This window comes from Malaclemys terrapin, chromosome 10, assembly GCF_027887155.1.
Source record: "Malaclemys terrapin pileata isolate rMalTer1 chromosome 10, rMalTer1.hap1, whole genome shotgun sequence".
In the NCBI taxonomy this organism is placed as follows: Eukaryota; Metazoa; Chordata; order Testudines; family Emydidae; genus Malaclemys; species Malaclemys terrapin.
In genome coordinates this window covers 52,185,224-52,205,430 of record NC_071514.1, presented here as the reverse complement: position 1 = coordinate 52,205,430, position 20,207 = coordinate 52,185,224, and the positions used below count along the sequence as shown (strand labels likewise).

The 20,207-nt window shown below is 40.1% G+C and overlaps 1 protein-coding gene across 2 annotated transcripts in view; it reads left to right on the top strand.

The window, feature by feature from the left end:
* XPO6 (exportin 6) overlaps positions 1–20,207 on the top strand; it is a 104,152-nt gene that overhangs the window by 33,883 nt on the left and 50,062 nt on the right. For both annotated transcript variants that reach the window (XM_054041771.1, XM_054041770.1), the window contains exons 4-7: positions 3,287–3,484; positions 10,241–10,400; positions 11,027–11,104; positions 16,493–16,949. In XM_054041771.1, the coding sequence (XP_053897746.1) occupies positions 3,287–3,484; positions 10,241–10,400; positions 11,027–11,104; positions 16,493–16,949 (893 nt within the window). The remainder of the gene's footprint in view (positions 1–3,286; positions 3,485–10,240; positions 10,401–11,026; positions 11,105–16,492; positions 16,950–20,207) is intronic.

The window sequence follows — 20,207 nt, the reverse complement described above, 5'->3', positions numbered from 1 at the left end:
AATTTAAAAATAAATTAATGGAGATATCCTATCTCCTAGAACTGGAAGGGACCTTGAAAGGTCATCGAGTCCAGCCCCCTGCCTTCACTAGCAGGACCAAGTACTGATTTTGCCCCAGATCCCTAAGTGACCCCCTCAAGGATTGAACTCACAACCCTGGGTTTAGCAGGCCAATGCTCAAACCACTGAGCTACTCCTCCCCCTCATTACTTTTAGATCCTCTCTAAAATAGTGGTGCAAATAACCTATTTACTGCATTGCAATGCCATAGTCAATGACCTGCTTTACATTAATTCACTTAAAACATTTTTATCTTGCTCATCTGTGTCACATTCTTAGCTGAGTTGATCATTCAAGCTCTGAGCCTGATCCCAGGAAATGCAACAGGGGAGGTTGACACAGCTCAGAGTAACAAAAACTGCTCATCAGTAGGCAAAGGAATAGTACCCCACTGGCTTCTACTGACATAATTGTGGACAAACCAGTTAGGGCAACCATACCATAAGATTAAAAAGAAACTCCCTTACAACTCTTGCTGGTGGTGGACTTTACTAAGTTTTTGGCAGGAAAAAATGTGCTAAGAAAATGAAGCACACTAGGGGTGCATTCAAAGTTCCCCTCAAAATTAGTACAGCTACCCAGAAAAATAAGCAAGCTATTCTGGTGATGTCAGACGTGTAGCAATTCCAGATGTTTCCAGAAGGTATAAGGACAGATAAGACCTACTAAAGATATCAAACAAAAAGAATTGAGCAGTGGGGCTGAAAGCTGCACCCGAACTTGCAACTGTTACTTTATGGGACAAACCTTTGCTCCATGGCAATTGTGAGCCTTGCGTTGGAGGAGGAAATCTGGAGCCAAGAGGACATGTACAAAAGTTATAAGCCATTGGGATAAAGCAGACTGGGCCATGCCCAGAAACTGGGCTTAGTGCTGACTTGCTGACCAACTGCTGTTAGTGGGTGATCTATCTTAAGTACTTATACGCCTTTCATTACCATAGTATAGTGAGCACTTCACAATATTTAATGGATTTATCCTCACAATTCCACGGTGAAGTAGGGAAGTGCTATTATGCCTTTTTTACAGAGCCAGAGCAACTTGCTTCCTGCATGAAGTCTGTGGTAGAACTGGGCATTGAACCAGAGTCTCCCATGTCCCAGTCCAGCACCCTAACCAAACGAAGACAAAAATAATAGGGGACCACACTATTGTCTAAAGAGGAATTTTATGGAGCTACATATTCCAGCAATTTGAATTATTTTCATGGGTTTGGCAACCTAGCTTGATTCCTGCCCCTTTCTGCCTCACTGAAAAATGTAGCTCTGAAAAATAATTGTCCAGAGCCTAGTAGAACAAAGAAATCACTGTCCAGTGCATAAACTTGAAGAAAATAAACTCCAGCTTAGAGATTCAGATCTCTTTATTTAGAACCTGGAATTTCTAAAATTAATTCCAGCTATCTTAGTACTGTTTGATCAGTTACATGGGAACAGTGAATTTATCAGCAAAAACAGGACAGTAAACCTAAAATTTATTCCAGGAGGTTTGAGGGCTGATATTTTCTGGAAGAAGTGGAAAAATAACAGCAGAGTTTTAATGAAAATCCTTCATCCTCTCCCCCCTCTCCACTCTTCTCTCCTTTCAAATGGAAGTTTCTAGTTGATCCCCTGGGAAAGGGGAACTTGTTACCAAAGACATTGGGCGGGTAGAGGAAGCTGCCACTTTAAAATCTCATTTACATGGGAGACATTTCATGTATACACAGTACCCTTCTGGAATTATTCTTAATACAGACTTTTTGTGAGGGTCCTCTGTGTTGTGGGTTTTGTCAGTGCTCTGTATTCTTCCTATAAGCAGTTCCTTTGTCACTGTTAACCTGTAGCTCTGGACATTGGCTCCCTATCATAAAATTTTGACCTCTTTGGGAGACTTCATGGTGGCTTCAAGTCTAAATTGCACCGAAGCCTGAATACTATGAATTGGCTTTGTCATGCCACGAGTAAAGCTTCTCAGCTTTTATAGTGATCCTCCTGACTATATAAGCTATTTGTCTTTAATTTCTGCCTGCCATGTGCTTGAAACTGGGAAGAGCTATTGCCTCAGAAGCAGGCTTCCTGAATCTATTATCCTCAAACATCTACTTAACAGGCTCAGCTACTAATAGCCACTAATGTTCTAGAGTTCTAAATGGGGCTTCAGCATTGCAGGAAAAATACTTCATAACTCTGCCTTCTTATGGATTTTTGCCATTGAGTTAAAACTCCTTTACTAAAGTTAGCACTCTTCCATTAAAGGTCTATTAGCTTGGACTTTCTAGATTTAAAAACTTCAGGAGGCCTACATTTCATCCAAAGCAGCACTTGCTTCTCATTCTGCCTTGAAGGAGTTATGATGATTCTCTATTTACTACCATGTTTCCCTTCTTAAAAGAGGAAACCTAGCTGTCCCAGGGTTAAGAGGGCACTGAGACTTTATATGCAAAAATCAGGCCTGCTCCGGCCTGAATTGTTTATACTGAGACTCGCCAACCAGTGACTGTTTTACAGGTTCATAAAAACACTGATTCAGTCAAGCCATTCTAGTAGAAACGATGATACTAGGATAATGGAAATTGCCTATATTTCTCAAGTTAGAAAATTCTTAGTGTATTGTGATGTGAAGTAGCATATGAAAAGGGAAGAACTCAATAAATTTGACATTTGGTCTTTGAGCTTCTTAAAATAATCAACTTGTCTACTTTTAGAGTTCCCTGTATTCTATTTAACACATAATGCTGCTTACATTCAAAGCACTTTACAAACATTAAGCAATACATCCTCCAGTTCTGTGAGGGACCTATCCCACTAACTCCTACCTCAGTTTCTTTATCTGTAGATGTGCCCAGGGCCACACAGAATCACTGTCAAGGCCCAGATTGAGTTCTTGTGCTCTAGATTCTAATTACTTTGACCATTCTATCACATCTGACCCAACGCTTACCTAATAGTTATCTGGTTTGGGCAGTAAATTAAAGTAGCAATACTTGTGACTGCTTCACTTTACTGATTAAGGGTAGTTTTTTCACCCATGCACTAGTCGAGGATAACAAACTTGTTGTTAAACTCTGCAAATGAAATGTATTGAAACGCTAATTTTTTCCCAAAGCTACTTGCCTGATAACAAATGTCTGCTCCTCCATCTGGTTCTCCAGACATAATGTCTAACCACTGATTGTAATGTAGCACTAAAACCAGTTCTTTGTGCCTTTTAAGATCTGCTAAATCAGGGTGTGCCTCTCTTTCAGAACCTGATCAATAAGATGTGGCTTGGGGTCCCATCTCAAGATAAAATGGAGATCCGCAGCTGCCTGCCCAAACTCCTCCTAGCTCACCACAAAACACTGCCTTATTTTATCAGGAACAAGCTCTGCAAAGTCATTGTGGACATTGGCCGACAAGACTGGCCTATGTTCTACCATGACTTCTTCACAAACATTTTACAGGTAAGGATGTCTTTGGGAAACTGATTAAGTCAGGAAATCTTCGGTGCCGCTTCATGGAACACTTTTTGTCTAAATTAAAGGCTACCTTTAATGGGAAGACAGGGTGGTTGAGTAAAACCTTTAAGTATCTTATGAATTTATTCATTCATCATTTTTCTTTTGGAGAAAGCTGAAGAGGAAGTAAAATTGCTTTTCATTCCCACCTCCCTTACTTTGACAAATAGTCAGCCATTAGCCTCCTGCATAAATTCCTAGATTTCAAGACCAGAAGGGACCATTGTGACTATCTAGTCTGACATTCTGTATGACACAGACCATAGAACTTCCCCAAAGTAATTCTTTTTATAAAAAACATCCAATCCTGATTTAAAAATTGCAAGTGATGGAGAATCCACCACGACCTTTGGTAAATTGTTCCAATGGTTAACTATGCTTACTGTTAAAAATTTATGCTTTATTTCCAGTCTGAATTTGTCTAGCTTCAACTTCCAGCTATTGAATCATGTTAGACCTTTCTCTTCTAGATTAGAGCCTATTATTAAATATTTGTTTTCCATGTAGTACTTATAGACTGTGATTAAGTTACCCCTTAACCTTCTATTTGTTAAGCTAAATGAGCTCCTTGAGTCTAATCTATCACTAAAAAGCATGTTTTCTAATCCTTTGATCATTACCATGGCTCTTCTCTTAACCCTCTCCAATTTATCAGCATCCTTATTGAATTGTGGACAGCAGAACTGGACATAATTCCAGCAGCAGTCACACGTGTGCTAAATATAGAGGTAAAATAACCTCTCTACACCTATTTGAGATTCCCCTGTTCATGCATCCCAGGATCACATTAGCTCTCTCGGCCACTGCATCACACTGGGACCTCATGTTCCACATAAAACTATAAAAAACTGGAATATGATGTAATTCAGTGCATCCCTCGTGACTTTTGGCAACAGCTCCTGTTGCCATATTGATTCTGTTGGGAAAATAGGGAGAGGGATTTGGTAGCCTAGAGAGGCTGATTCTGAGTTACACTAAGATCCCTTTACATCCACTGTTAGGCCCCTTTCCATTGCCAGAATGATGTGAAGGAGCCTTAGTGTAAATGTGAAATTCAAGCCTATATAAGAACATAAGAATGGCCAGACTGGGTCAGACCCGTGATCCATCTAGCCCAGTATCCTGTCTTCTGACCGTGGCCAATGTCATGTGTTTCAGAGGGAATTAACAGAACAGGTCATCATCAAGTGATTCATCCCCTGTCGCCCATTCCCAGCTTCTGGCAAACAGAGGCTAGGGATACTTCAGAGCATGGTTTTGCATCCCTGCCCATCCTGGCTAATAGCGGTGCCTGTTCTCAATAAGCTTCAGTTAGTGAAGGAGCCTTAAGAATTGTCTTCTGGGTTTGTTTCACAACCTTAAAGTGCACCAAAAATGATTAAATCTAGATTAATCCTGTAGGTATTCTGAAAATGTTGAGCAACTATTGTAAATTAACTGTTAAAGGTAGTTTTTGAAGATTTACTTTGGGTAAGGCTAATAGAACTGAGAGGATAGTGAGAATTTTTATCAATGCTCTAGAGATTTCTAAATATTTAGTTTCTTTTGACAGTGTTTGAAACTTGCTTGCATTTTGCGGGGTTTTCACAAACAACTTGTTGACAAAGCAAATTTTACGACTGTAGCTCAGATTAGTTAAAAACTAAATCTGAGCTGATTTTGAGGAAGCAGTAGTTTTATAAAGGCTTGTTCATCCAGTCAGCGAACAGGAACTATGTGAATTAAGTGATGATCACAGCTGAAATACAGAATAGTTGGAGCCCGCAATGCACAGGCTGAAATTTGTGAGCAGTTTTGTGTATTTGCAAATACCAAACAAATATGTAAGTCTGGATGCTTCACAAATATGAAAGGTCTGAATTCAGCTGTTACAAATAGTTCACCTAGTAGCTAAAGAAAAGCTTAAATCATTCAATTTCTACAAGGATCTCCAACCTCTTTGTCACTGAATTATAGTTGGTCCTCCAAAACCAATAGAGTAGGTTGCTAGTAGATACACTTTTCACTGTAGAATCTAAGCACCTGCCGTAATAGACAGAGTTGCTGGTTTGAATGTGGCTGGTGTTTTAAGACTTTGTCAGCCCATATGGGAAGGCTTGGATAATTGTAAGAATGTCATAGTTTAGATTATACCAACACTTCTTTAGTCACAATTCACCAATTTTCAAGTATCTTTATAGTCCGTTTCACTGGCATGTGTTAAGTCTAAATGTATTAAATAACTTTGGGGGTCATTTTTGTTTTTAAATTAACCCTTTTCATATTTTGGAAAAATACAAACCTAAGTACTCTTTCAGTGATTATAATAGAGGCTTGATAAAATACTTTGTCAATAAGTAACAATAATGTAAGGGATTAGTTATACTTGATCATGTATGAGATTTCTAAAGTGTTGTGTACACACACACTTGCACAGGCTTAAGTAAACCAGTGCAAAGCCTCTGTGTGGACACTCTTTGGCTTAGGGTGTGTCTACACTGCCCATGTTATAGTGTGGCTGCAGCAGCACTGTGATGTGGGCAGTGTAGTCACACTTTATTGCTAGGGGAGAGCTCTCCCGGCAATAAAAAATAACCACCCAGCAATAAAGCGCTGTCTATACTGGCGCTTTTCACCATTAAAACTTTTATGGCTCGGGGTGTTTTTTTACACCCCTGAATGACTAAAGTTTTAACGCTGAAAGTGGCAGTATAGACACAGCTTTAGTCTACACTAGGAACTTATGTTTGTATAACTACATCGCCCAAAGGTGTGGAAAATCCATACCCCAAACGACATAGTTGTACTGGCAGAAGTTCCTAGTGTAGACACTGTGATGTTGATGGGAAGGCTTCTCCTGTTGACAGCTTCCACTTCTTGGGAAAGCGGAGTACCTGTGGCAGCAGGAGAAGCAGCACTATAAGCGTAGACAATCCCTTATTTTGATTGAAGAGTAGTTTATTTGGATTATTTTAAAATGTATTAATTGATTTTAAGATAAACCAAAATGAGCCTAATTTAAACTGAAGTGTCCACACAGTCCTTTCCACTGATGTGACTAAATTAATTTAAAATCACATTTTTAGTCAAACTGCTCTTCATGTAGACAAGTCCCAATCTAGTTCTTTAAATCAATTAGCACCTCACCCCTAAAAGTCAAGAGCTCACATGTTACCACAAATGTACTTTATATTACTTGTCATGTTGAGAAATACAACTCTTCATACGAGGTATCAGTTGCTGATGGAAGTAATCTGTTTGCACAATGGCCTTTGTGGTGGTGAAAATACAGCCTATATCCTTTCCAGAAACTGACTTGCCAAATCTTGAATAAACAACGTTAGACAGCTGTCCACAATTAGAGTTTTGATTTTTGTGACTTATGAACAGGCTTTACCTAGGGTTCAATTAAAATGCACTCTGAACAACTACTGGTTTTTGCAATATATTGTGGGATATCTAAGTGATGAGAGAGCCCACTTTGAATATTGTTTCTCACTTGTTCCTGAAAAAAAGAATATGGGGAGTGCTCCCCCATTCTCTCTAGTGTGTACTACAAATCCTTAAAATAAATATTCAAAGAGAAGTGTAGGTGTAAAAAAAAAAAAAAAAGATGCTAGACTTTGAAGCACCCAAAAGTGATAAAGGCAAAAGGGGTTCTCATCACAATTGTGTTAGGCCACAGCTTTTAGTTGCTTTTTGAACTGCTGATAAATTGTTCTATCCACTGTTTCCTCATCTTTTGATATATTACTTGAGCCAATTTTGTCTGCCATTCAAGCCTTAAATTCATATTTGGAATCTGTAGAAGTCTCTAACCTACTTCTTTTTCAGGGAATTTTTTCTTAAGTAGTGGAGAAAAGCAATACATTGTATTAAATGTACTAAGACCTGTGCAGATGATTTTACTTAAGGATAGTACAATTCTCCATAGAAAGCTTGATATATTTGTGGAAGTATTAATTCACGTAATGTTAGGATATTGGGGCTTAGCAGTTGCATGCCACTGGTTTTCAATAAACTTCACTGTAACATCTGAAACTATTCTGGGAAGAAATTTTAAACCATCTTTGAAGTTCACTAAAGCAGTCCATGTCCCATTTAAATTTTCTCCTGTAGTTTCTGCTTCTGTGCCACACACTTGCTTCAGATAACTAATAATGTAAGATCATGTCTGAAGTATGGAGAAGTGGTGTATCACTTACACAGAAAACTTTTTTCTTCTGTATCGAACTACACAAATGCATAGAAGTTGTTGGTGCTTAAATCTGAATTCTTGTTAATTGGTATAGCTTCATCAATAGAAGAAGCTTGTCACTTTTGATCTTTTCGTAGGTTATATGAAGAGGGTCTATTCAGATTATACTAAACACACAACTGTGAAATAGGAATTGATACACAATAATAAGTTAACCTTTACATGAGCTAATCATAAAAACGTAGGGCTGGAAGGGACCTTGAGAGGTCATCTAGTCCATTCCCCTGCACTGAGGGCAAGACCAAGTAACCTAGACCATCCCTGACTGGTGTTTTGTCTAATCTGTTGGTAAAAATCTCCAATGGTGGAGATTTTGCAACCTCCATTGGTGGCCTGTTCCAGAGCTAAACTACCTGTTCAGTTATAAAGGTGGGGGTTTGGGGTGTTTTTTCTGATACCTAAGCAAAATCTCCCTTGCTGTAGATTCTGTTACTACTTGTTCTATCTTCAGTGGACATGGAGAACAATTGATCACAGTCCTCTTTATAAAAGCCTGTAACATATTTGAAGACCATTATCAGGTCCCCCTTCAGTCATCTTGTCTCAATACTAAACATGCCTGGTTTTTTAACTTTTTTCATAGATCAGGTTTTCTAAACCTTTTATCATTTTTGTTGTTGTTCTCTGGACTCTCTCCAATTTGTCCACGTTTTTTTAAAAATGTGTTGTCCAGAACTGAGGCCTCACTCGCGCTGAGTATAGCAGGACAGCGATCTCGCGTGTCTTACATATGACGCTCCTGTTAACATATCCTAGAATATTAGCCTTTTTTACAACTGCATCACATTGTTGACTCATTCAATTTGGGATCCACTATAACTCTCAGATCCTTTTCAGCTTTTCTGCTACCTAGCCTGTTCCCCATTTTGTAGTTGTGCATTTTATTTTTCTTTCCTAAGTGCAGAGTACTGCACTTGTCTTTATTGAATTTCATCCTGTTCATTTCAGACCAATGCTCTAATTTGTCAAGGCTGTTTTGAATTCTAATCCTGTCCTCCAAAGTGCTTGCAACCATTCCCAGCTTGATGTCATCTGTAAACTTTATAAGCATACTCTCCATTCCATTATTAAAGTCATTAATGAAAATATTGATGAATACTGGACCGAGGGCAAGCGCATGTGGAGCCCCATTAGGTACGCCCTCCCAGTTTGACAGCATTCCAGCTACTGAGTACAGTTTTTCAACCAGTGTGCATCCACCATATAGTAGTTTCGTCCAGTCAGTGATGTCATGATACATGTGTATGAGATGCCAGTCTAACTCACATGAGTAAAAAGGAGTTGCTGTGATATCTTGTGATGCATCATGAGCCACTTGGAAGTTGGCTGCTATTAATCTTTACCACCAACACAAACTAGAACATGAAAAATATGCCAGCCCGACTGTTGTCCAGTTAGGCCATAATCCTACCACGAGGGTGCTCAGAGTTTCCAAAAACCAAGTAGCCATTATGTCCCATCTACGCTGGCTCTCTTTCACATGCTTAAAGTGTTACATTGTTTTAATACATTTCAGGCTAAACTAGTTTATGATCAGATCTGGCAAGTTAATATGAATGGGGCAAAAACTACATCAAGCAGATTGACTTGCAACTCCCAAAGATTACCCTATTGTGCTTTTCTTTAGCTATACTTCGAGAGAGAGTAGTGAATATCGGGTATGTGATATTCTAGGCTAGAAGTAAAGGCTCCTTTAAGTTTTGAAAACAGTTTGAGGTTCAGCACATTCCCCAGTCACTCACCTCCTCAATTCTTGAATTTATTTAAATTTAATATCTCAAGGTATCTAACCCAGGCTTTAGATACCTTGAAAACATGAAATGTACAGTAGTGTAATGTACTCTCTCTGGACCCACTTCGTTCTCGTCTTCACACGTTGGGGAAAGGAAACTTCCTGCTTTAAAGTAAATGTGACTTACAATAGTATTGAAGTGAGTATGCCAGGAGAGATTAGAAAATCCTTAGTTACTGTTTCTTTTGATGTAATTTTGGCTGCAGTTACTTATGGTCTAAATTTCCACTGGTGTAGCTGCTTGGCTGGTGGCATACATTCCTACCATGAGAGAACTACTTCAGGAGCAGCCTGTCATTTAAAGTGGTCTGTGATGCAGTCCTAATGACGAGCGACCTCCACAAAGGGAGAGGAAACAGACTCTGACTTGTAAAAATGTTGGCGCAGGGAACATGTGTGAGCATGAAGGCTCTACTGAACTGCCAAGGATTCCCATACTACTAGGATTGGTACATCATGATGATGATCAGCTGGTGCTTCTGGAAAACAAGAATCCATAGTTATATTCCCCCAAAGTATACTGCAAAAAATGATTTAGTGATCCAGCATGGCCCCAGACACTTGGTAGTGTCCATAAACTGTCAACATGAAGACTGATCTTGTGAGTTTCTGTAACACTTAATCAATGAACAAAATGCTAGTGACATTGTTCACATCTTGTTTGTTCTTTCAGTTGATTCAGTCCCCTGTGACCACTCCTCTTGGGCTGATCATGCTGAAGACTACATCGGAAGAGTTGGCATGCCCCAGGGAGGACCTTAGCGTGGCACGGAAAGAAGAGTTACGCAAACTGCTCCTGGATCAGGTACAAACGGTACTTGGGCTTCTCACAGGTAAGTATAACTGCACTTGTAGGGTTGGAACAAATATCTGTCCCCTACCCCTTTCTGCAACAGTGTGTGAATATGTAAAATGCTGGCAGACTTGCCGCTGTGAAGCTGATCATTCAGTGAAACAAGAACCCCACTAGTTATGTAGTGACTTCCTGCTGGCTGAGCTCTTAACTCTGCTGTGTAAATAGCTTATGATGAAATCTGATGACTAAAACTAGATTATACAGCACTGTAGCTGTAATAGCTGTGCTTGGTCATCTTTGTTTATAAAGATGGACTTGGACCAAGCAGATACATTTGCATGCATGAGAACTTAGTATTGTCTTTAACTCTTTATAAATGAAGAGCGCTACAAGTTTTATTAAGTACTGTACAAGTTCTAATCTCCACAACCACCTGTGACGATACTTTATTTCTTGTGCTGTCGCTGCAGTAAAAAAGGAATAAAGATCTAACCTATACATCTGAAAGTGTCTAGCTCAGATGCACTTAGGTTTCTCAGATTAATTGGATATACCTTGAGGTGGCTATCCTAAATTAAGGCAGTTTGGGGTGAAGATAGTAGCCCTGTATGAAGTGTCTATGAACCTAGCTGGGCTCACAGCACTCTTCCTTTTTCTTGGCAGGTATTTTAGAGAGCATCTGGGACAAACATAGTGTTACTGCTGCCACTCCACCACCATCCCCATCTTCAGGAGAAAGTGGTATGGATTACTAAAATTTAATACTTAATTTTTATATATTGGACATAGATTTTGGTTGCCGACATAAACCAAAACCTCTAAGGTATCCACAGTATCATAGTGCAGATCCATCCCTGTCGTAATATTTCCTTCTTAAATAGTGATACATAGTCAGACAAATCTTTTACTGGAAAGAGATGCCTTGTGCTGTGCTCTGAAAGATATGTCTGTGCTGTCCACCAGATTTAGGTGAACAAGGAAGCCTGCACAAATAGGTGGGGCGAACCAACCATGATGAGCCAAATTTGACTGGTGTTGCAAGCCCGTGTGCTAGGTAGGAATGCCACTCACTCAAATTCAGCCAAGCCACCCCTTTGTCATACCAATAGGGAAGGAGCTCTACCATTACACGACCCAACTCCAGTCAGCGCTGCTCCCACCTGTTGCGTCCTTGCCACATTCAGATTCTCAAAAGTGGGGGGCATGGTGCTGTCTTAAAAAGTATGGGGGCTTGGGGGCAAGGCCCTTTTGTGCCTTCCCCTGTCTCCAGCACATATGGGACCAGCAGAGGAAGCAATCTCCAGGGCTGGGGACTCTCCACTGAAAATGTGCTACTTCCATTCAAGACTGCACATGTGGCATCTATGCTGTCAGCACCTTTCCTGTTGTGGTGGTGCTGAGGAGGAAGGGCTGTTGAAAAATAGCCAGTTCCTAAATTGTCTGACATCAGTGTTGGCTTTCATCTATGAATTGCAGTTGTAAGTGCCTGGGAAGCCAGGAAAGACTGCAGTCTTAACTGATTCATAGATTCCAAGGCCAGAAGGGACCACTGTGATCCAGTCTGACCTTTAACTTCTAATATAATACAGATGTGGCTTTCAGCTCCATATCAGTAACATATCCAAAAGATAAATTAAACGTATACCCTCTACCCACTTCCCCCTCTCGCTGCTTGCACAGCACCATTAGGACTAGTAGCTGCCTTTAGAGCTTGGCTATGCACCTGCTTTGCAGCTGATTCATATACTTGTCTCCCTTCACTAGCTTTGAAAATGGAGTGTGCACATTGCTTAAATGACTAAGATGATGTGCGTATTATAGATAGTTAGCGCTTTTGCAATTTGGAGGAAAGGGAGCTTGTGGATCCAGGAGATTGAACAGGAGCAAATCCCACCCCATCGTTCTGAGGGCCATCAGTTTCCTTGCTGTCTCATGTATCAAATGGTCTGAGTTCAACTCGGCTTCTTTCTGCAGCAACTAAAGATGTCGTAGCCCTTTCTTCCTCCCTTGTTCTGAGAAACAAGAACAAATATTGTGATGCAATTTCACATCTAGTTGTATATAGTAGAGCTTCAGCTGTTAAATTAAAAACCTCTCCAAAGTTGGCTCTACCCTCCACAGAAAAATTTCACAAACTTATGCTAGTTAAGGATGTTTAAGTCTAAAATGTCAAGTCTCGTCGAGAAAAGAGGAAATTCCCCTACCTAAACAGTGACTTATTTCTTCATACGAGTGTTGACACGCAGTTACAATAAAAGCTTCTAGATCACATAGTGCATCCTGTGAATTAATACAGTTCTTCCGCTATAGTAAAACTAAAGATGTGTGTTGGAACAGATTTCACTTTTCTTCTCATTTGCCATTAAGAACAACTACCCTGATGAACTGGTACAGATCACTTCACTGTGATCAAACTGCTCTAGTAAGTTTACTTAGGCTGAGTAACTCCGAAGGTTATCAAACCAACTGAAAGAACTAAAACTTACAGTGCAGCAGCTTTGGGGACTGCATATGTTAGGATATTAGTGTATGTATCTGAAACTCTTCTAGAAGAACAGTGGTACCTAGTTGTCAAGGGAAAAATTCTTTAACCCTGTTGCAGGCTAAGTATTTGAAGAATCTGAGTATTAACAAAATAAAACAGTACCAGATAGCATATTGCAAGAGTGAACTGCATTGTTTGGTCTAGATTGGTTCTCTGTATGTAAGCTTGGCACTGATATGGGCATGCCTTCGTTACACTGATGTTCAACCAGTATATTTTTGTAGTGCATTGTTGATTTACCAAGATTATTGTCTTTGGAAAAACACTTGATTAATGCTAGTTTGACATTGCTAGTAGCAAATGACTCAAAAGATTGGAGTGATAAATAACGTGGATAGGGCATTCATACAGAGTAGCATGGATTGCTTGGTAAATCAAGCCCATTCAAACAGTGTTTTAGTACAGCCAAAGCAAGGCCATGCATATAAGAACAAAGAAGGCAGACCATGCCTATAGAATGGGGACTGTATCCTGGATAGCAGTGATTCTGAAAAGACCTCCATAGGAGTCGTAGGAATAAGCAATTAACCATGAGCTCCTGTGCAGTACTGTGGCAAGAAAGGGCTACGGTGATCCTTGGATGTGTAAACAGGGGAGTAAGAAGGTGTCTTTACCTGTGTGTATGATGTTGGTGAGACTGATACTGGAATAGTGTGTGCAGTTCTGGTGTCCATATTTTATAAAGAAGGTTGAAGATTAGAGAAGGTGCAGAAAAGAACCAGAAAAATGATTTGGGGGCTGGAGAAAATGCCTCAGTGAGAGACCAAAGGAGCTCAATGTTTAGCTTATCATAAAGAAGATTAAGTGATGTGATTAGTGTACAAGTACCTCCATTGGGAGAAAATACCAGGTACTAAAGGGCTAGCGCAGAAAGATGTAATCCAACCAGTGGCTGGAAGTTAAAGCCAGATAAATTCAAACTAGACTCAGATTCCCAGGTCAGAAGGGACCATTGTCATGATGTAGTCTGACCTCCTGTATAACGCAGGCCAGAGACATTCCCAGAATAATTCCTACAGCAGATCTTTTAGAAAAACATCCAATTTTGAATTAGAAATAAAGCACAAGTTTTAACACTACAGGGTATTAACCATTGGAACAAACTACCAAGGGGGAGTGGTGGATTCTCTCTTGTCTACAAATAAGGCCAGATGCCTTTCTGGAAGATATGCTTTAGTCAAATGCAAGTTATTGGGCTCAGTACAGGGACAACGGGATGAAGTTCAATGGCCTGTGCTTCATAGGAGGTCAAGACTGGATGATTTACTGGTCCCTTTGGGCCTGAATCTTTGAATCTCTAAAACTACTTGAGATCAAGTCAGGTCACATGTGATTCCAGTTCATATAATAAAGCATTTATGTTTTACTAATGAGACATACAGAGCCTTTAACTTTGATTTTCTATTAGCATAGATGGCCCTTGGCACTTTCCTCTTTTTTTATAAGTTTGAATGTAATTAACTATATATTTGGATATGAAACTTTCAAACAGGCACGATAAGGGCTGGGATCCTGAAGCTAAGCTCTGTAGGTATGTAAAGGCTGTATTTACAACCAGAACTCTCAGAACTTAGTAAGTTTGCAGTGTTTCCATGTTTTCTAGGAAAAGCAGAGAAATCATTAAAAGAACCCTTAAATCTGTTTAAGTGGCATTTATGCACTGTAGTAGCTTCACCTTTTCCATATTTGGGATATGTCTACACAGCCTATGTTAAAGCGTTTTAACGGGGCTGTGTAGTTGCGGCTCTAGTGCTGGGGGAGAGCTCACCCAGTGCTTGGAGTGCAGCTCCCAGTGCTGTAGCACTATCTACACTGCCACTTTACAGCGCTGAAATTTGCATTGCTGGGGGGGGAGGAGGTTTCATCCCCCGAGCGAAGAAAGCTTCAGCGCTGTAAGTGGCAGTGTGGACAAGGCCTAACACTCAAGCCTAGAATCTTCTTCAACCTTAGGTCCTCTGGTGGGAAATACTGGGGTCTTTGAATCAGCAGCATGTTGCTGAATGGTTTAAGTTCTCATCTGGCCTCTCTTAAAGTGTTGCTTTACTTGAAAGCGACTAAGTGAAAATGGTACTACTATAGTCAAATCTGTTTCTTGGGTATATTCAGCCATATGTAATGAACAAAATGAATAAAAAAAATTAAAATGGACTGCCTCAGTTCTACTAACCATGCAGAATTTAACATAGCTAAGGGAGAGGGACTTGGAACCTCTTTCTCCTTGTGCATCAACATAATTGTTCCATAGATTCATAACTTGTTTAGTAGTTCTCAGTTGTAGCTGACATAAAAGCTACAAAGTTGCATAGTTGCGACTGAGAGCATAATTTCATGACTGTGGGTCTGCATATGTCACAGAGGACCTAATCTAATTTGCACAATGTCTTGCTGGTGGTGATGCACAAGAAGGTAAAACCCTTGTTTGATTTAGATTCTTTGTTGCATTTGCGGGAGGGGAGAAGGAGGCAGGAGAGCTGAACCAGGTCACGTTTCATTTGCAGTGTTAACATAGATGTAAATGGTGAGAGGCTGTGGCAATCTGGAAGTTAAGATCTAAAGGACAGAAGCATCCAGTTACTCAGCCAAACAGCATGCGTCATTCACAGTGCTGAGAAGCACTTGTCAGAATAAACTAGAAAATGTGTGTAAGCAAGTGTAAAGGGCAGTTCTGAAGCTAGTGGTGACAGCAGCCACCTTGCTAAAAATGGTGTCACTTGTGATAGAGTAGGAGACCAATAACAGGTTGTAAACCCCATAAAAACTTCATTAAGCATTTTAAAAGTAATCTACTGAGGCAAGATGGAAACTGGATTATAGTCTCTCATGCTATCAATGTCTCAGATTACTTCATTTTGAATAAGAGGCAAAATGTGAATAAAAATTTGAACTGTAATATGTCAAGTGCTTATGAAGTGCTACATATTGCTGTGATCTGCATACTTTTGAGATACTTGTTAAATATGATCTAGTCCACATTAGAAACGAATACCTTTATAAATATTATTTTTTGTAAGTAAGCATTGTATTACAGACAGAATCCACAAAGTTTATTTTCTATGCATGGAAAACATAACTTTGCCAATGATTTAATTATGCAAGTAAATTTTATAGCAGGCTCCCAAGCCCTAAAATAAGTTTATAATGAAAATGCTACCAGAGCCTTAATTAAAGCAGTGCTTGTGTGTGCCATACCAGTAAAGCTGGAAATGTAACATGCTGCAGTACAGAGCTGAATTCTAGCTTTCATTCAATTGTTTTATATACCTCCTCTCAACTGCAGTGCTGCCTGCTGCGGAGTGTCTTAGCCAGACTGAAAGGTTTGGTCAGTCTGAAACTTTAGAACACAAAGGAGGTAGCTGAGGTGAGATGGGGTTGCCTGGTATGCTTTGTAGAATCATATAGCTATTAATGGCATGTTGCATTGAATGCTTGTCTTTAGACATTTAACTTGTTAGATGCATAAAGAGCAGCAATTAAACGCAAAAAATTGCTTTTGATTTATGATCAAGATTTAACTTTACACATCCAGTCCCCCTCTGTTTGGTATACATACTGTGATTTATGAGTGCATATGCTTTATATCCTAGGTGGTGACCTGTTAAGTAGCCTGTTGCAGAGTCCCAGTGCAGCCAAATTATTGAATCAACCGATCCCTATCCTTGATACAGAGAGTGAATATATTTGTTCCCTGGCATTGGAGTGCCTGGCCCACCTCTTCAGCTGGATCCCTCTGTCTGCCAGCATCACTCCTTCACTCCTCACCACCATATTCCACTTTGCCCGCTTTGGCTGCGACACCCGAGCCAGGAAGATGTCCTCTGTCAATGGCAGCAGCCAGAATTCTGTCTTGGGTCAAGAGCGTGGTAGGCTTGGGATCCTGGCTATGTCTTGCATCAATGAACTTATGTCAAAGAACTGCGTGCCTATGGAGTTTGAGGAGTATTTGCTGCGGATGTTCCAGCAGACATTCTACCTCCTGCAGAAGATTACCAAGGAGAACAATGCCCACACGGTGAAGAGCCGGCTAGAGGAACTAGATGAAAGGTAAAACAAATCAACCAGCTAAGTAACTGTGGTAGGATCTTTTGCTTGCTAAAAGATTGTCTATACTGACTTGCTGTCATGCATGGTGTGTTTAATCACCTTTTTTACAGAGCTCTGTGCTTCTGAAGGACAGCAGGAAGGTAGGTGTGTTCAGGTAAGTTGGTGGCAGGGGGGTTGACTTTGCAAAGTGACTGGTAGTGTAGGTTTGTATTCTTTCCTATCCTCTTCCTCCCCACTCCCCCATTCGTTACTGTTTGACTGCAGGTGTGAGGTGTCACGAGAGCTGAACCTGCCCTTCATTCAGTTGCAGCAGAGCAACAGAAGAGGCACAGTGAGGTAAAGGAATTGCAGTATTCCCTTTCCGGTTCATATCGGCCACCTGTGTGTTTTAAAGTCATGTTTTAAAGGAGTGGGCGGCATGCTCCAGGTCACTCCATGGCTTTGAAGGGAATGAAAACTGGTCAATTTCATACCTTATATTGGGACTTGAGAAGCGTATCTTTGTTTTTAAAAAAAAAAAAAAAAAAAAAAAATCAGTATTACGGGATTTTGGAAACTTGAGGTTGCTTGGGGTGTTAATACACTAATTCAGTGGTGTCCAAACTTTTTTGATCGCACCCCTATCAGTAAAAAAATTTTGAGCACACAACCCCTTCCGCGCCGGCTCTACCATTTTTGCCCAAACTGCCAAAGCAAAAAAAAAAAAAAAAAAAAGCCACTCGGACTCCTGCCCAAACTGACGAAGCAAAAAAGAAAGCGCTCCTCCTGCCGCGCACCCGCCAAGGATCCCCTTGCGCACCCCACTTTGGAGACCACTGCGCAATTAACCAGCCTTATGAAAGGAGCCCCAAAATTGAAGGCTCCTTCATGCATTTGTTAATTATAACTTATATCCATGTAAAGGCAGGATAAGTGGAAGCATCTGGGAGGCTTCTAATTCCTTTTTCACTTCCAGAGGGATACAAAGAAACTTGTTGCCTAATTCAATTACGAATCTTTGACATCTTTCATGAAGAGATGCTTCCACTTGTTTTTGACAGGCGGGAAAGTCATGTTGCATGGTTGAACTTTCCATGTGTTGAAATAGTCATTAGTGTGGCATAGCAGACCACTACTGATGTTAGCTTCTGTTACAGCACTGCTGTAGGTTTTAGCTTTGGGAGCTCTCTCCTGATGCTAACGTTGGCAGGATATATTTTCTGATGTTGTAATTATGCGAATGTACCCAGATTCACAATTGTAGCCCGTTGCTGTGGATGCATGTTGATAGAAGTAGATAAGTATGGCACTGCACTACCAAACTTCTACTAAACCTTTGATCTTCTTCCCAGACATGACACCCGAGTTTCAATCAAAAGGTTAATGGGTGTGCACAACAGAGGCACTTTGTAACTTCAACTCAGGTGTAAGTCTTGGTTTAGCAAAAACAGGTCAATGTATAATACAGATGCAGTATATCTCTTTCTCTCAAATTACCGTTGATCTTTTTCAGCTGGCTTCTTTAGATACATTTTTAACTCTTTTGGAATTTAAATCTAGATTAACAGTGAATTCTAATTATCCATTTTCTTGACTACCCAATTAGCTTCGACATTACCTAGCTTCCTAACATCAGGTGTGCAGTAGCAAAAATGAAATCTCTAATTGCATGTACATTTGGGCTTATGGATAGAGAACAGATGATTCCAGGAAAGTGAAGCCAAGTTAGTAATGCTGCAGTGGGAAAGAGTTCTTTCCCTACCCCCACCCACCCTCCAGCAGTGTAACAGACTTCAGTGCACAGGGATTTTTCTCCACATGTTATGGAAGCTCTGCTAGAGCCCAGTTTGATTTTTACACGTTGCACTCATTTTGTGTTCTTTTGATGTAGCTCATGTTCAGTGATCTTGAGGTCCATAAGTGAATCTCCCTTTTTGTTAATGCTTAATATGATTTGAATCAGGGATGTAACCTAGATATTTTGACTTAACTTTATAGACTTCTCTAGCTTTTTCATGATTAAAACATTCTCTGGACTGGTTGTCCTACAATCTCTCCCTCCTGTGGATTAAAGAGTCTGCAGTCTGTCACATGGCTTTTTATTTAGTTTTAAGGTTAGCTACACTTTGATTTCCAAGACTTGAGTCAATTTCAAGTTTTCAAGTCAAGCTGTCTTCTCACTTGCCATTTTTAACTTGGCATGGTGCTGAACAAAGCTGACATTGTTGCAAAATACCTTATCTTCTACCTTTTAAAACCTTAAAAAGAACAGGAGTACTTGCGGCACCTTAGAGACTAACAAATTTATTAGAGCATAAGCTTTCGTGGACTACAGCCCACTTCTTCGGATGCATAACGAAGAAGTGGGCTGTAGTCCACGAAAGCTTATGCTCTAATAAATTTGTTAGTCTCTAAGGTGCCACAAGTACTCCTGTTCTTTTTGAGGATACAAACTAACACGGCTGCTACTCTGAAACCTTTAAAACCTTGATTGCCTTAAAAGTTCACTCTTATCTGGGACAGGAGTGATGTGGGGTGATGGTTACTAGTTACTTCATTTACCCTGGAGTTAGTACAGTTTTGAGCCTTCTTGATCTTGGAGCTTGTAAACTAGTACAGAAAATGTTAACCTTAAACATATTTTGCAATTTCCTATTTGTGTGGCATTTAGTTTCCAGTACCTTTAATGAAATCCGAAGTGTAGTAACTAAGTATAAATGGTAATTCCAAAGCTAACAACTGGCTTAGTGGCTCCTAGAGGCCTACATCCATATAAAACTTTCAGCAGATCTTGGATTAGATCTTGGCTTAAAGAAAGCACTGAGCTCAGGATAACTGTTTCCCACTAGGTTGCTTTAGTTTTGAAGTATTTGGCCAATGACCAGTACATACTTAATGGGAGTCCCTCTTGCCAAGAGGACTGGTGCCAAATAAACTATAAATATAATCTTACGACCTCATGCATTCCAGCAATTGTGTGGGTCCACAGTTTCATAATGACCAGTCTGGGAATGATGCAACTTGCTGTTCCTGTTCAGTAGTGATTCTAGTTTGGAGCTAGCTTTGTTCAACTAAAAGGAAATTTTTTTCTCACAGTGAGGTGTGTTGGACAAATACAGCATTTCCCATCAGCACAGATATAATAAGGGGCTGTCGTTCCTGAGTGTCTTAGAATTTTGCCACTAAAATTATTTTGGTGTCTTCAGCTGTGTGATGTTTCTTTTTAAAAAAAATTCTTGAAATACTTTTTGATATTTAAGAACTCTAAACCGTCACATC